This window comes from Echiichthys vipera (genome assembly GCF_963691815.1).
Source record: "Echiichthys vipera genome assembly, chromosome: 8".
NCBI classification, from domain to species: domain Eukaryota; kingdom Metazoa; phylum Chordata; class Actinopteri; order Perciformes; family Trachinidae; genus Echiichthys; species Echiichthys vipera.
This window is the reverse complement of record NC_139833.1, coordinates 18,334,778-18,350,352: the sequence shown is the minus strand read 5'-3', so window position 1 is coordinate 18,350,352 and position 15,575 is coordinate 18,334,778. Positions and strand designations below refer to the sequence as shown.

The window sequence follows — 15,575 nt, the reverse complement described above, 5'->3', positions numbered from 1 at the left end:
AAAAAGTGTACATTATAAAAATGGTTAGCAAATGACTACATTAAATATTTCCTAAAAAACAAAAGAATATTCACAGTAAAAACACAACAGAGGAGATAAGGAAGTGCTTTCCTGTTCAAGGGATCCTTTCAGCACACAATGTCCTGGAGTTCAAGATGCTAATCTGTACAAACACAAACAAAGTGTGCTGCTGTTACACAGATAAAGAGGACTTTTCATTTAACATGCATTCATTGTCTGCACATCAAAGCTATGATTCAAGACCAGGTTAACAAGCAAACAATGAGTAACCACCAAGAAAGACAGACAGACAGACAGACAGACATCTCACCTGTTTCTCCTCAGCAGACAACACACCCTTCACTGCCACCACCTGGTACTGTTTGTGCTTCAGGCTGCCAGGAAACTTCCTGACGTGGCGGACAGCTGGTGAGGCGGTGTCTCTGCTCAGCAGCTTCCTGGTGTCTGATGCTGAGGTGCCAGGATCCAGAAGCAGTAGGCACAGGCTCCCATTCTTCTTCTGCTCTAAGCCCACTATAGAGCGGCTGTGACCTGAAGGAGGACACAGGGGGTTTTGACTGTGAAAGAATATTCTGCAAAAAATAACGCAGGAATCAGATCTCTTTACTTTAAGCAGCTATGAGAAAAGGTCTGTACGTTCTCTGAAAGTCCCTTCAGAAGGCCTCAGCTTCTATACAGAGACATCCAAGTAACAAAACATGACTAGTGCTTATGACCCAAAATAAATGTTGTCAATGTTCATGACCAACAAGTGTTAAAGTGCAACTCCGGCGATAATGGAACACAGTCTTTTTCAGTATGAATAAAGTACATTAAATAAGCCATTGTTACAGTTTTTTTTGTTGATCACCAATTATCAGTAGAACTGAACTCAGTAACGACTTGTATGGACTGCCTCTCAGTACGGACGTACTCTGCTGCTAAAGCTTGTAGAATCAGACTACTGCAGAGGTTTGGTGATATTTTGAGAAATATTAGTGGTTAAAAAAAGCTGTTTTGGATGATTCAGCGCTGCCCCCCGAGCTGCTAGCAACTCACCAGGATTTCTCTGTTAATAGGTGATCAATGAAAAAAACTGTCTTGATGGCTTATTTGATGTATATTCATGCTGAAAAAGGCGGTGGGTTCCATTTTCGCCAGAATTACACTTTAAAATGTATGAGCCTTTTTTTGGCCACTCTCTCATCTGCACAGCCCTCTACAGAGTTCACTGACAGCTGAATCTTAGCTGATTGTTAGCTAACAAACACACTTAAAAAACAGAAAACTTCGACAAAATTAGTCATCCAGTCAAGTCATCAATTCACAGGAAAAAAAAATCCCTTGTGTTGCAAGATGGATTTCTCATGGTGGCATCAAAAAACAAAAGAACAAATTGGGAGTTACAAAGGGGTGTGTCAAATAGTTCATCATATACAGTATTTTTGACACACCAAAGAGGGATGGGGTTCTTCCTCTTGAACTAAAGGCGGCAAAGTTGTAGGGTTAAGGACCTGAAAACGCTTCAGGATCACATTCAACACTGGTATGGTAATGGTATTGGTAATGTCAGCTGTTACCATATTAGTTGTTGTTAGTTACTATAGGACTAATTGAAGACTGCCGACATAAAACCACCACATCCAGGAAAAAACAAAGAAAAGATTTTGTGAATTCTGATGAACATTGAGAGCTAGATAAAGTTTGCCAGTAGAGGATGTGTTCGGAAAAGTCTGTCACGGCCAAATGTCTTCCCCTGTGTGTGATTTTATACAGTGTTTGGGAGATCTCCACAAAGACACTTTAAATCCATGTATGGCAATAAAACCCTAAAAAATATGCTTTTCTTTTTTCCTGTATAAGGTTAAAATGTTGCAGTTGATGCAAATAGCCACACTTGGAGGTGGGCTGAAAAGACAGTTGTCATAGAGAGGGGGGTGAATGATATCTTTTTTAAAATGATGGGGATAACAGCACACATTCTAGTCAGTCTCTATCAGAAGATTTCATTGTGTTGTTTTTAACTGATCATCTGAAAAAATGACAGAAATACTTCAAGAAAGAAAAAAAGAGCTAGAGAGAGAAGTTCAGACCTTGGCTTCTTTCTCACTTCCACACATGGAGCAAAGTTGGTGTAAATGTTGGATTTCAGAAAGTTAGAGCAATTGGCAGACAAAGGCCCCCAATTCCACGGTCAGAAAAGGTGAGGGGGGAGGTGGTTTCAGACACAATTCAGCCATCCGACACGCACTTATGATGGAGTATAGATGCGGAGAGGAGGAAAATATATTCTATATTTTTCGTACTGTTCATAAATCTTGTGTGCAGAGCTGAATCAACAGTGAATGTATCTAACAAGTATTGTGTGTGCATCTGTACACTGTAGCTATAGCCTTTCTGAGAAATGCAACTGCGTCACCGTGCATTTGCTTAGTATTTGAGGTAGTGCAGTTTCGAGTGTGACGTAGTTTGAATGAGTTCTCAAGAAAGCTGCAGGCGGCAATACTGGAGGGCGAACAACAGGCTCCTTTCCAACAGGCACGTTTTTAAATGGGCACTTCACTAGTTCATAATGTCAATGCAGATTTCTATCAGGCAGTTTTTACCATCAAAAGCCCTATTAAGACAGGATTAGTTTAATGTAGGGATGTGAGGTAAGGTCATTTTTTTTAGTCCTGTCCGAATACGCCATGCCAGTAATTATTCCAGAGAATATCAGTAAAAAATATGGCGATTTTTTCCTTCTAAAAAAATCCCTCGGTAAAACTAGTCCCTTCTGAATAGGGCTTTTGATGGTAAAAAGATATTGCGTCAGATCCTGTTACTACGTAGTTTCTTTCTTTTTTTGGAGCATGGAGGCGCTTGATGAAGCACTCAAATCACTTTTCTTAGATAATCGATTCTGTCCTTTAGTTTCAGGTTTAGTTAATTTTGTGGTATCAGGAAGCTGTGTAGCACGCACATGGAGACAGGGGGGAGACGTAGTGTGTAAATCGAGTAACCCCTACCACTTCTGGTAGAATCAGGGATTTCTTAATCCTGTATGAATCGGCCATTTATATTGCAGACGTCCTAAAGTAAAACTATTTTACCCTATATCCCCACGTTAAACTAATCCCATCTGAATAGGGCTTTATTTGTTGGCCAGCTTACACTGGCTTATTAGCACTAAACACAAAGTACAGCTGAGGATGATGGTGCTAACCCATAAACCAAAATACTTGAAAAACTTGAAAAAACTTGAAAAGTTGACCTCGTGATGAGACTGGATGAAAAGTCAGGGAGTCACTTAAAGCTGCAGTGATCTCATTTACAGCCGGAGCATCTGCAGATCAACTCCATACATATGTTATGATCCACTAAAGTTAGGCTAGATAACAAGATGAATTAAATCCCTGTCTTTTTTTGTCTTCACCATCATCTTGACTGTAGAGCTGCTACAGGAGGAGGGATGAACAAGCAGGGAACGAGTGGAAACAAATGTTCTTTTTAAGGGGTGTGAGAGAGTTGTACATAGAAAATAGGTGTGGCTGTTTTGTTGTGTGTACTGTGTATTTTGGCCTTTATGAAGCCGGGAGGGACAACTGAGATTCAACTCTTCTTTGTTCGGGTTGGTAGAGGCACACCTGTCCGTTATTCTCTTAAGACTTGTATTTGGTCAGTTAGAAGACTTTTCAATGATGTGTAGATGAGCCTGTGAATTTCCGAATATTTAAATAGAACAAAACGTTACAGTACACATGAGTTTATTGTTGACAACAGCAAATGAAAATACTGCCTTGCAAATAGTAGTTGAGTCACTGTAAGATGTAAATCCCAGCACTGGCCTCTCCTACTGCCAACGTTTAGTGTGTTTCAAAGTACTATTATGACACCAAACTACAACAAGAGGACCAAGGACCTTTCAAACTGCAGATCAAGCATTCAACTCTGGTCCAAAAACATCCTCCGATTAAAGAAACACGCATGTGCAAGTGTATTAAGACCTCACCAATCTTGGTAGATCTTGTTGTGTGTTGAAGGGATATAAGAGGTGACGTTGCTGTGTACCTTGGTGCTGAAGGTAAAGCGGTGGCAGGGAGGTGCAGATGAGTCTCGGGGGCAGTCTGCCGCTTCCGCTGGACTGAAAGTACTGCTTCACCCAGTCAAACAGACGGGGGTGGGTGTTGTCTGGGCCTGTCGGCTGGTGGAAGTCGATGATGCGGGCGCTGTGAACACATACAGTAAATGCCTTGCTCAGTGTTACACTTATGGGTATAAGTCCAGCTTCATGATGTGTGAACATGTGACCACAATGAGATTCTGGAGCGGTCGCTGAATGTCTGTAAAGAAAAATTCCAGGTTGGGCACAGCATGACAGAACCACATGGGGCGGCTGCTCGTTCACACTTGGTTGGGTCAGTTGTCACCGGAGCAAAAACCCAGGTGTGGGAGGAGTTTGGGGAGGCTATGGGGAAGAAGTATGGCCTCGAGGCAGCTCTTGAAAAAACATTAGATGACTCTGGAAGGAAAAGCAGTGCTTGTCTCTGACTGTGTCAGCGCTGGAAAATGATCTGGCTACACTGACATATCATTCTGGGATGGGGGTAAAAAACACTCTAGGTTGCTTGTATTTCTTTAAACCAATCACACTCGTCATTGGCGGAGCTTAGCCTCGTATGCACCAATGGCGCCCTTGCAAAACAGATACTGGAATGTGACATCTGGCCAGAGTCACGAGTCGATCACAGCTGTCAATCATGGCGTTTCAACCCATTTTTTCCAACGTCATTCTTAACGACTAACTCTTAATGTTACAAGATAGTTTGAGGTTGTGAGCTTTAACACAATCATTGGTGAGTGTAGTTCTCACCGGATTCCCAGAGAGGTGAGGAGGGTGTAGATCTCTGTGGCTCCGATCCAGGCTGGCGTTCCCTGCAGCCGCTGGTTGAAGTGGGACGCGCCGTGCGGATCCAGCCCTTCTTTCCACGCCTCCTCGATCATACTCTGCACCCGAGGGATACTTGGCACTGCCTTCTCTGGAGAGAGGAAGGAGAGCCTTAAGTAAATGGAAAGGATTGAAATGTGCACAGGTACAGACAAAAAGATCAAAACAAACTAAGCCCTTAAGAAAGTTGTTCCAGTTTTCGGAGTTCGTTATCCGTCATCTTAGCTCCCTTTCTTTTCAGTATATCATGTGATAAGTGATCTGTTAAGATAAACCCAACCTGAAACATCTTGACATTTCCTGGATGTACCATGCTCTACATAATCAGAATCTCTTTATTGTCATTGCACATAGTACAACGACATTGAAATGTAATCCAAACGGTGCAATTCGGAAAAACTAAAATACAGTATATAACAAATACAGATAAAATATGCAGAAAAATAAGAATAATTTGAATTTCTAGTATGACAATTGTTCATATCTATTATAAGACATGGATACAATCTGTTCCTTAAATCAATCTACTTTTGGTTTCCGGTTCTTTTTTTGGATTCTGTGAACTCTGCAACTACGATCCAGTATTTAGTTCCCCACTGCAACAACAAAGCAATTTGGCTACAGCTCTGATTCACACCTCTAACTACTTTCTTCTCTATAGCAACTGGGACCAAGGCTCATGGATAATACAGTATTTAGACACATCCAACCATGAAACTATGACATGAGCCTAGTAACATTATGCAGGACACTCTTAATGCATCTTAAACTAATTATAGATATTAAAATACTGAAACAAGTTTATAGTAGATATCGTACCCTAATAATTTCAGTCAGAACTTGCTGTTTAAACTCAACTCTTCCTCCGTTAATTCAGTATAATGTCCATTTCCATTGCACTAAAATCAGACATGTCATATTCACCAGTCTGCTGAGAGCTCACGAGCAGCCAGACTCTGATTGTTTGTGCTGGACTACAGCTGTTTCTTTCATTTTTCATGAGGGACATTCATACAATCATATCAAACAAAAGTATTAAGTAACAAGAGTATTGGCAAGAAAAGTGCTGATTTCTTGTCAGAGATTACGCAGTGTGAATTGTATACCTTGTAGAAAGGGAGCATATGCATCTATTGTGTGTAGAGAGGAAAGGAGCATCTGGAGGTTTCTGTATCCACAGCCCCAGCCTTTATCCCCGGCTGAGGAGCAGTAGTGGTCAGTGTCGGCACTCAGCCACACGTGGACGCAGTCTTTGCATTCAGTCTGGTAAAACTCATATAATGCTCTGACGACACCTAGACAGAGAGGACAAAAGTTCAGCCCAATACATTCCAGCAGCTGTTCAGCAGTGTTACTGACACACAGCTAAACCAAAAGCCATCAGATCTCACTCTGAACATCATACATCAAAGGGCGCAGACAGCTGAATGTTGCAATACCAATAAATCCTTGTGGAATCTATGATCCACGTCATTAACAGGAAAGAACCGTTAACCTAACCCTTAAACCATCTTTTATCACAGTGACTCCATAATTAAGTCATAATTACAAGATCAAAAGTCATAGATAGCAGGTGCCTAAGTACAGTACATGCACAGTGCACAGAAAAACTGAGTGTATTGTACTCACAGAGAAGTCATGCTGACTGTGGAGTAGTACTAGCTAAGTAAGTTCCCACTGACTGATGTGTTTGCAACACCAGAGGGGGAGTGGAGACGCCCAAGAACTGAGCACTGATGTTTCGATGGGAAAAGGGAATATGGATGGGAATTAAAATGACTGCAACAAGTTTTTCCAGGTTTTCCAGGATGCATACGAACCCTGCGTATGCCGTGTGGTTTTCTGTGATGTTTTAAATCTTAATTGTGTTATCAACAGATGTTGATAAATGAAGTTGAAACTTGTACTTTTGACTTCTAAAAAGGAGAAAGCAACAAAGAGATCTTATCAAAAGAAAAAGGGTGACACGTGGTACAACACAACTGTCATTGTTCCAGACCGACACTGTTGACATTTTCACGCCCACGTCGTTCAAGTACTGTAGCAAATGTACTAAGTTGCGCCCATCTGTGCGCCCATGGGTGTGTTGGTCTTAAAGATAGGTGTGGTCGGGCACATTATTGGCACATTGCTATCTTGAGACAGCAGAACAACTATGCAATTGCAAACAAAAAACTGGTCTAGTTAATAGGGCAGCCTTTTCCTGCTATTTAAAGGATGCATTATCCAGATATAGGAATGTGCGGATTGCAGTTACATCCTGAGCCGCTGTTAATCTGCAGATCAGGCAGGTCGGGTCATAAAAGTTAATATTGTGATTGATAAAGTAAGTGTGAGTGCTAGGATCACAAATTGGGCAAGTAGTATACATGACTAGGACAGCATGTAATGCAACAGACATTAACACTGCCCTACTTTGTTCCTCTGCATGTCTCAGCTATTGAGCTGATTTTCAGAGCTGACAATAGTTTGTATAAGGAAATGAACGAGAACACACACACACACACACAGACACACACACAGACACACAGACAGACAGACACACAGACACACAGACACACAAACACACAAACACAGACACACAAACACAAACACAGAGAGAGAGAGAGAACACTTTGTGAAAGTTGAGGGAATGCTGAAGAACTGGTTCAGGATACAGTAGTAAGTAGTTAGTAGTAGTAAGTAGACTTAGATTGAAACAGAGGGACTTCTTTTAATAACATTTAGTTTTTCAGTGCTTTGTCATAAATCTGCAAAATATAATTATTACCTTAAATATTAAGTTATATTGAGAGTTTAGAGTTCTGCTCACTTGTTTATCAGAAGTGAAATTCCGCTTCATATGTATTTTTATAGCTTGGGATTGCTAATATTTTCATATGAAATATATAGAAAATACCTAATTTTACATCTCAATTACATAGACTGGCATCCTGTCCAGGGTCTACCCTGCCTCCCGCCCGATGTCAGCTGGGATCGGAGACACAGGGATGACTGAGTTGACTAAACTGACAGAAACTTCGGTGTATTCCTTTAAACCAGTAGTGTGCCTGTGTTGCTTTTGCAGAGCAGTCGTTGCAGGAACATGCACAAACATACCCTGGGTTCTGGTTCTGCCATCATCCACTCCTGAGGCCAGAGACTCCATCATCTCGGCCCTTTTAGAGTGAAACTCTGCGGGAGCCATATGGCCCCTGGCCACAGCTCTCTCCATGGTCCTCTCCATCTGTCTGCCGTAGCCCCCTCTGCCGTCCATACCAAACTGCCTCTGTGCAAACACCATAACATACAGGTCATGTTGACAGACTGGAGTCTTGTGAAAGCACAAGACTGAAAATGCTCAGATACCCAGACATGTGCTACTGCATCACATGCACACAGAGAGTTACCACAAGCTTCAGACAGTATGCACAACAGTGGAATGTGTTCCATAAGATCATAAGACTGTGCGATGGACAAATGATCTGCTGTATCTATCATAAGCCCCCCCACCACCAAAAAAAAGAAGAAATATGTGAAAAATGCCTCAATGGTGCTCCTCATTACTAAGTTACTGTATCCTCTCCATAGTATCCCCAGCACGATAGGGTTAGGCGATTGGATGGCAATATTGGCTGTTGGCGAAGACTAAGTATATTGCTGGTGTAGTTTTTTTGGGCTGTTATAACTTTATTTTGCTAATTTTCTGGTCTCTCTCAGAAGCAGGAGCCGAGACCAACACTCTACAGACAGTGTGGAAAACTGTATTCAGAGCTGGCATATTCCACTGTGACTTAAGGATTAATTAAGATAGAATAAAGTGTGTTTTACAATGATCCATGAGGTAAATTTACAGTTTTTTAAAGTTTTATTCAGCGAATAATGAGGTGGTGAAAAATGCATCACTGTCAAAACACACTTAGGGCAGTGTAGAATCCAAACCTGTAGCTTCTTGAACTCCTCTCTCTCCTGCTGGGCCTCCTCCTGCCTCCTCCTCTGCTCCTCCTCCTGCTGAAGCTGTCTGGCCAGCTTCAGGTCTGAGCCAGGGCTCCCTGCAGGAACACACGTGAACGAAGGCTTAGAAGGATATAAGCTAAGCGTGTGTTAGATCAGATAAGACACAAGGAAAATAATAACTTTTAAAGTGCAATGACGGGAAGTGAGTGACTTAAGTAGCAGGGAGGTATGGATATATGCCCACCTGCAGAGTGTACAGATGCTCCGTGGTCTAAATGCAGTTCCACATGTTGCTGCAGAGAGAAGCTGTCATTGCAGATGACTGAGCACATAGGGCACTCAAATCTCTCCTCTCCTACAAAACACATGGGAAACTCCATGTAAGTCCAGTTATCACAAACTTTTTTATAAGAGACAGATAGAGGAAATGGTCTTTTTTTCTGGTCCAGTCTGTGTCATCCATTTGCCGTCAAATTGAATTATTTTAACCTACGGTATTTTGTAAAAAAATGAAACATCTGTATTAAAACACCATATAAGAGACCAAGAGACACAATATTCGGATACACATCATGATACAGAGGTCCCATTGATTTTGAAAAAGGACCATGTCCGACACAGAATTGTTATATATATATTAGTATTCTGTATAACAGTGTTTGCCCAAATTAAAACACTTAAAATCCCCAGAAATCTTTAAAGTGACGTTAAAAATTGTGTTTCTAATCCCAGACTTAAGATATTCTTACATTTTTATACATACAATGCAATGTCTGTTTTTTAATTGAGACGTGCTTGTGTTTGTGCAATGTGAATTTGCTTTGGGTGCCACCTATTGGAATAATTATGCACTGCACCATAGGTGAGGTTTGTCATTTAAAAACTGCCATCACAGCATTTGTGGCTCTATCGATGAAGTAGCATCTGCATCAGTACGTGTATCAGCAAGAAGTATGTCAAGATATATCGATATTTTGAGCAGAGCCCCAGTATAGTATTGATTGAAAGAGTTGAACACTGAAGTAGACTCCTGCTTCCTCTTTCACAGAATCTGAACCTGAATTATCCGTTGATTCTGTCATCAGTTTCAATCACATGACTATTGACTATGTGTGCGATAACATGAGAGAGAAATGTGATGGAAGTAATGGCAATGAACCTGTCTCGTTTAACTCACATTAGCTCTGCACACTAACATTCAGTGTCAGCTGTTGATGTTTGTGTCACTTAGTGTTACTAATGGCCTGACAACAAGTCCATGTGGGCCTCAAATGGGTTATAATGGGATTAGTGGATACCAAGTGGGTAAAGGCTTACAAAGAGCAATGTACTATGTATGGGGCCCACTAGGGTTGAGCACGTGGGTCACATACAGGGGAGAACAAGTGAGTTCACTGTGTGGGATTCAAAACAGGACCACATTTGTGAGACCTGTGAGTGAAATATAAGCAAAACCATGTGGGTATGAGTTATAAGCAAAGTATTTGGGACATATTTTGGGCCTGTTGGACATTGCTCCAAGGTCATGCAGCCTTAAATCCTCCAATTTGAAAGAAGAAGAAGATAAATAAGATACAAAATCTTTAAAATAATAAAAGTGAAATGAAAGACTATTTAAAACAATACTGTTGTTTTTGAGAAATTCAAAAATTAGGTAAATATACACAAGTTGGCCGGGGGAATCAAAATCAATATAATCCAAGAAACCAGGCTGGATCAGGGTGATGTCAGGATAATCAATACAATCACATATGATTTATATCAGAAATACAGAATGTTGTCTATCTGAAAGAACTATGGTTAAAATGCAAGCTGTGTTTAGGAGATGTGCCTATTTTGTGTGTGTGTGTGTGTGTGTGTGTGTGTGTGTGTGTGTGTGTGTGTGTGTGTGTGTGTGTGTGTGTGTGTGTGTGTGTGTGTGTGTGTGTGTGTCTCATCATAGTAAAATGTGGCCCTGGAGACACCTCAAAATGATCGGCTGAATTTAAAGATTGGTGTGATCCGAGCAAGGGCGCCGGAAGCAGGCGAGTCGAAAAAAGGGAAAGGGCCATTGACCACCCCCTTTACCCCCTTGACTGTAATGAGTGTAATCTAAGGGACTTTTACACCTGTCTTGTTTAGTTTGGTTGATTTGAAACCTGAGGTGCTATTCGTTCGGGCACTCAGGTGTGGACCAAAATGGCCGAACCGAGACCACCTTGAGGATGTGGTCTTGGTCTGGCTCCAAACAAACTCTGGTAGGCTTTGGCATGGTTAATTTGTTGCAAGAACGTGATCCAACCTCGATCCGACCAAACTACTAGGTGTACTCCGCAAGTTTGAGCTAAAAGGCTTTTGTATTCAATCTGAGATGCGACAGAGCATACAACCTGCAACTGATGTAGTAACGTCGCCTGTGAAGCGATGTCTGTAAAATAATTTAAATGAAATGAGATGGTTGAGAGACAGCGGGCTTGACTGTAGTCAGCAATATGCCTTAGTTCAGAACATAGGCCCTTCTTCAGTGAGCAGCGATAACGTCTTTGCATGGTATGTAGTGATATTTTGGTTTGTTTGGCTTTTTCTCGGTGTGAAAAGAAACCCGACCGAGGGGAGAACAACTGATGAAAACTCCCTGGGAGTCAGAACAGTTACCTTCAGCTGAGCGCTGTTCCTGCAGATGCAACTCTACATGCTCTTGCAGAATGAAAGAGCTGTTGCAGACCAGCGCACACATGGGGCAGGAGAACAGAGTCTCTGTAACAGATAGAGGACGATTCAAGACAATGGTGACTTTAAAGTTTGAAATAAAAGATTGAAAAAGTTATATCACCTTTCCTCGGTAAAGAAAGCCGCTTCTGTTTGGCTTTGCTGTGCTCAGATTTAATTCCATTATCGTCTTCATAACAGTGTGCGACAGACTGTCCTGTTTTAGGGGTCCGTGTTGTCAATGTCGAAGTGATGGATGCATTCTGTCCATTTGATGAACCCTCGCTTTCTGCTGTACTATTCTGTTTAGGTAGCACTGAGTCTGTGGCGACACTAGAGGCACCAGTGGTTGTTGCTTTCCCCGCTGTATCAAAGCTTTCCGCCACAGAGCAGCACTGTGTCCAGGGCCTTTTGCTCTCAGTTACACCGGTGTTTGTTCCAGCAGAGCAGCCAGAGGTGGATGTGAAGTGAGACGAAGCTTGCGCTCTGTGCTGCTTCTCTGGATGTGCGGAGCTAATGTGGAGGCAGAGCTCATCATAGGATACTCCAGACAGGGAACAGAGTGGGCAGTGCATGTCGTTTTCCAGGTGGCTGAGAAGGAGATGCGTCTTCATGTCCTCCTCTAACATAATGTCCTCACCACAGATTTCACACGTCAGCATGGCTGCAGCCTACGCACACACACAGACAAGTTGGTTATCATACAGACTATACAACAGGATAGTGTCAGGAGCGCTAAGAATGAAGAAGTGACAGGTACTGAGAGGTTGGCACAAAATGCTTTTCAGAATTTGTCTTATTACAGTTGGCTACACCTGATTGACATCATGAATTAGGTTCCCCGTGAAGTGTCCTTTAGTAAAGCAAGTGACTGTACTGTTGTTTATGTTAGGAGAAGCATTGATGCATTTGAGTCTTTGATCCTGGTTGGTGCTAATAGTTGGTGCAGGCAGGTAAAAAGCAGCAGCGGACACTACTGTGTGTCACTCAGCTCTCCAGGACAAATATGCATTAAGAAGAATCACAGTGCAGAGGACATTGGACTCAATATCGGTCAGGTACTGGACATAATTTTGTTTTGGTGACGTTACCAAAACAAACATATCATAATCAGCCATAGAAACACTAAACACAAAACTGGTGCAGTAAACAAAACAAAAAAAGATTAGGTCTACATTCATTATAACATAACATCAAATGTGCTTGATTATGTCTTCCAGAAGAGTGGCTGTTTAAGTGCTTTTTGACTGTTTGAAAGAAGTCAATAAATCAGCCACTTTGTTATCAGTAAGTCTAGTAACAGACACAGCCGTGTATTAAAAAAATAATTTATTAAACAACTAAAAACTAACAAAGACACATCTAACCAAGGGTGTAACATTGGTACTATCTCAGAGCTACAAAAATGGGTATAAAGGAGAAATATCTTATTTACTGATTAATGTGTTAATAAAAATCCTAATAAATAAATAAATGAAAGAATAAATGTATACATACATACAGGAATAAATAAAGCAATGCTAAAATGAATGAATGATTAAATAAATAAATGCATGAATGAATGGGACCTCTTTCCTCATTAACATATGAACACAAATATACTAATGAATATAAAGCATTTATTTATTCTTGTATCAATTTATACATTTATTCATGTATTCATTTATTTCAGCATGTATTTATTCATTTCTACATTTACTTCTACACTTTTTATATATTTATTTAGTCCACCATTTATTTATTTCTACATTTATTCATGCATTTATTTTTTTCTTCATTCATTTCTTTCAGCATTTATTTATTTCAGTATTTATTCACTTCTGCATTTATTTATTTATTCCCGTATTTGTTTAAACATTTATTTATTGAAACATAAGTCCTGTTTAGTCCTCCATAGCCTTGTGCAGGACATATGCAGAGATAAAGACAAGGTTTGTTTGCAATGTAAATGTAATGTTTAAAAAGAGTGCAACATTGTCACGATCGAAACTACAGTAAATGAGCAGATGTGATCTGAATGGAGTCTGTTGAATGAGGAACATCAACACTGCTGCTATGGAAACACACCGACAGCTGCGGTCATTCAACGCTTAAGTTGCCTGTCGCCGGGCAGACTTAGTACCTTTGACTACATAAGTTGAAACTGTACTCACGGTTAAATAATGCACTCAATGTTTAAAGACAGCGGCGTGTTTCAATTTCATTTCGGCTTCCGTCTAGATAATTCTTCTGTTTCTTCTTCTGTTTCGTCTTCTGTTTCTGTTTCTTCTTCTCTGATTTAATGGCGGCTCGCAAACCAACGTTTGGAGGTGCAGATCGCCTCCCGCTGTACCGGAAGAGATACTCCAGATCATAAAGTAAAGACAGGAAAGAGAGAGAGAAAGACAGAGATTTTGATTTTTATTTTGCAGTGATTTCCCCCCGTACACAATGTACAAGTTAATGCCTAATACATTATAAAAAAAAAAATAATAATAAATAAATAAATAAATTAATCATTTACATGAAGTAATTAGCACACAACAGTTCTCCAGCTGTGGCAGACACAACACATTTTTGGAAACACCAGATATCTTTAAGAGTCCATGTCACCTGCAGTTTTATAACAGTCTGGCCTTTATCAAATTAGCACAGACAGGGACTCCACATGTCACCTTCCTCTCCAGAGACAATATCACATTTAGTTTGACACTGCAAAACAAAAACCATGAACTCTGTTGTAATGTAATTTTATGTTTGCTAAAATTTCATCCACACAAATAGAATTCTGAAATCATCCCCAAATAAAAAAAAATTCCTGAATGAATTTAAAATTGATAAATTGACCTTAAGCACAACAATTATCTTTAAACACTTCCTCCAATGTGTCTACTAACTAATTAAACTGCCCCCCCCCCCTGTTTAAAAAAGAAAATAAGAAAGCCTTAAATATTTTTACTTTAATATATATATGTTCTGCGTACTTAATTTTATTTCTATTTTTTTTTTCTTTTGTATGTACTTTATTGTATTGTCAATAGGGCCTTGTGGATATATTGCGAAATGTTCTGAACAAAGTTTTTGGAAGGAAAAACAAACAAACATGGTCACCTTCCTCTTCCTGCTCACATACACTGTCATCTCAGCCTTCCTTTAAACAAAGTTTAAAAGCTGGCTCTTGTGTTTGTGCTGGAGAGTGTATCTAAAGAGAGTGTATCTAAAACCACAAATAAAAACCTGCTTACGAAAACTGGTAAAAACAACTTGTAAAAGCAGAAACAGTGCTGACAGACGGTGGGAATTTGTCTCTCTTAAGCCACAGAATGGGCATTTTTCCTCCACAGATTCCTTTATCATGGACACAAAAGAGTATGTACATTACAATTTAAAAAGAGCAGCTCTTTTAAAATCAGCCCTGGCTCCGTTCCGGTTTAAAATGCTGATGTTAAAATCACACAATGGTGGAGGGAAGCTTAAAAAGAACACAACAGTGATAAAACACGTCAAATAAAAGCACCTATGTTTAAAAATCATCTTCAACATCAATGATTTGTGCCTTCACTCTAACTTATAACCCCCGCGACCCCGACAGGGACAAGCGGTTGAAGATGAATAAATTAATGATAAATCTCTTTGTCTGTGAGCACCTTTTCAGACTTCCCAGACTTCCTGGTGAGAGGCCGAGTCTGGCACCTTTTGTGATCTATAAAAACTTTTTGATATCTTCAGGAGAACAAATATTATGAGTGTGCTGCTCCTACTGAGTGAGGAAGAAGTCACTCTCTGACTCAGCTGCAGCTCTTTCACGACTCTCCTGTTCTTTGATGTTGATTCTACGGACTCACAAGTTTTCCTCTTTTGAGATATTATTATTAAATCTTCATCAGACATGTCTTCATTTGTTAAATCAAGATTCATTGATTCATTTTAATGAGACCACTGAGGAAGCTGCTGTCCAGCCGGGCAGGAGCGGACTAAAAGCTCCTCCGCTCCGCAACAAAAACACTTCATGGTCTCAGACGAAGTAAAGACCATGTAATTAATA

The 15,575-nt window shown here is 40.4% G+C and overlaps 1 protein-coding gene across 1 annotated transcript; it reads right to left on the bottom strand.

The window, feature by feature from the left end:
- Positions 1–48: 48 nt before the first annotated feature.
- zufsp (zinc finger containing ubiquitin peptidase 1) lies at positions 49–13,790 on the bottom strand. Its single transcript, XM_083918571.1, has 11 exons — positions 13,705–13,790; positions 11,676–12,222; positions 11,498–11,599; positions 9,108–9,218; positions 8,849–8,958; positions 8,027–8,195; positions 6,034–6,222; positions 4,853–5,018; positions 4,051–4,208; positions 332–552; positions 49–163 (listed from the first exon to the last, which is right to left on the bottom strand). Exons 2-11 carry the CDS (start codon positions 12,211–12,213, stop codon positions 116–118), a joined length of 1,812 nt encoding a protein of 603 aa, XP_083774697.1. The 5' UTR covers positions 12,214–12,222; positions 13,705–13,790; the 3' UTR covers positions 49–115.
- Between the last annotated feature and the right edge of the window lie 1,785 nt (positions 13,791–15,575).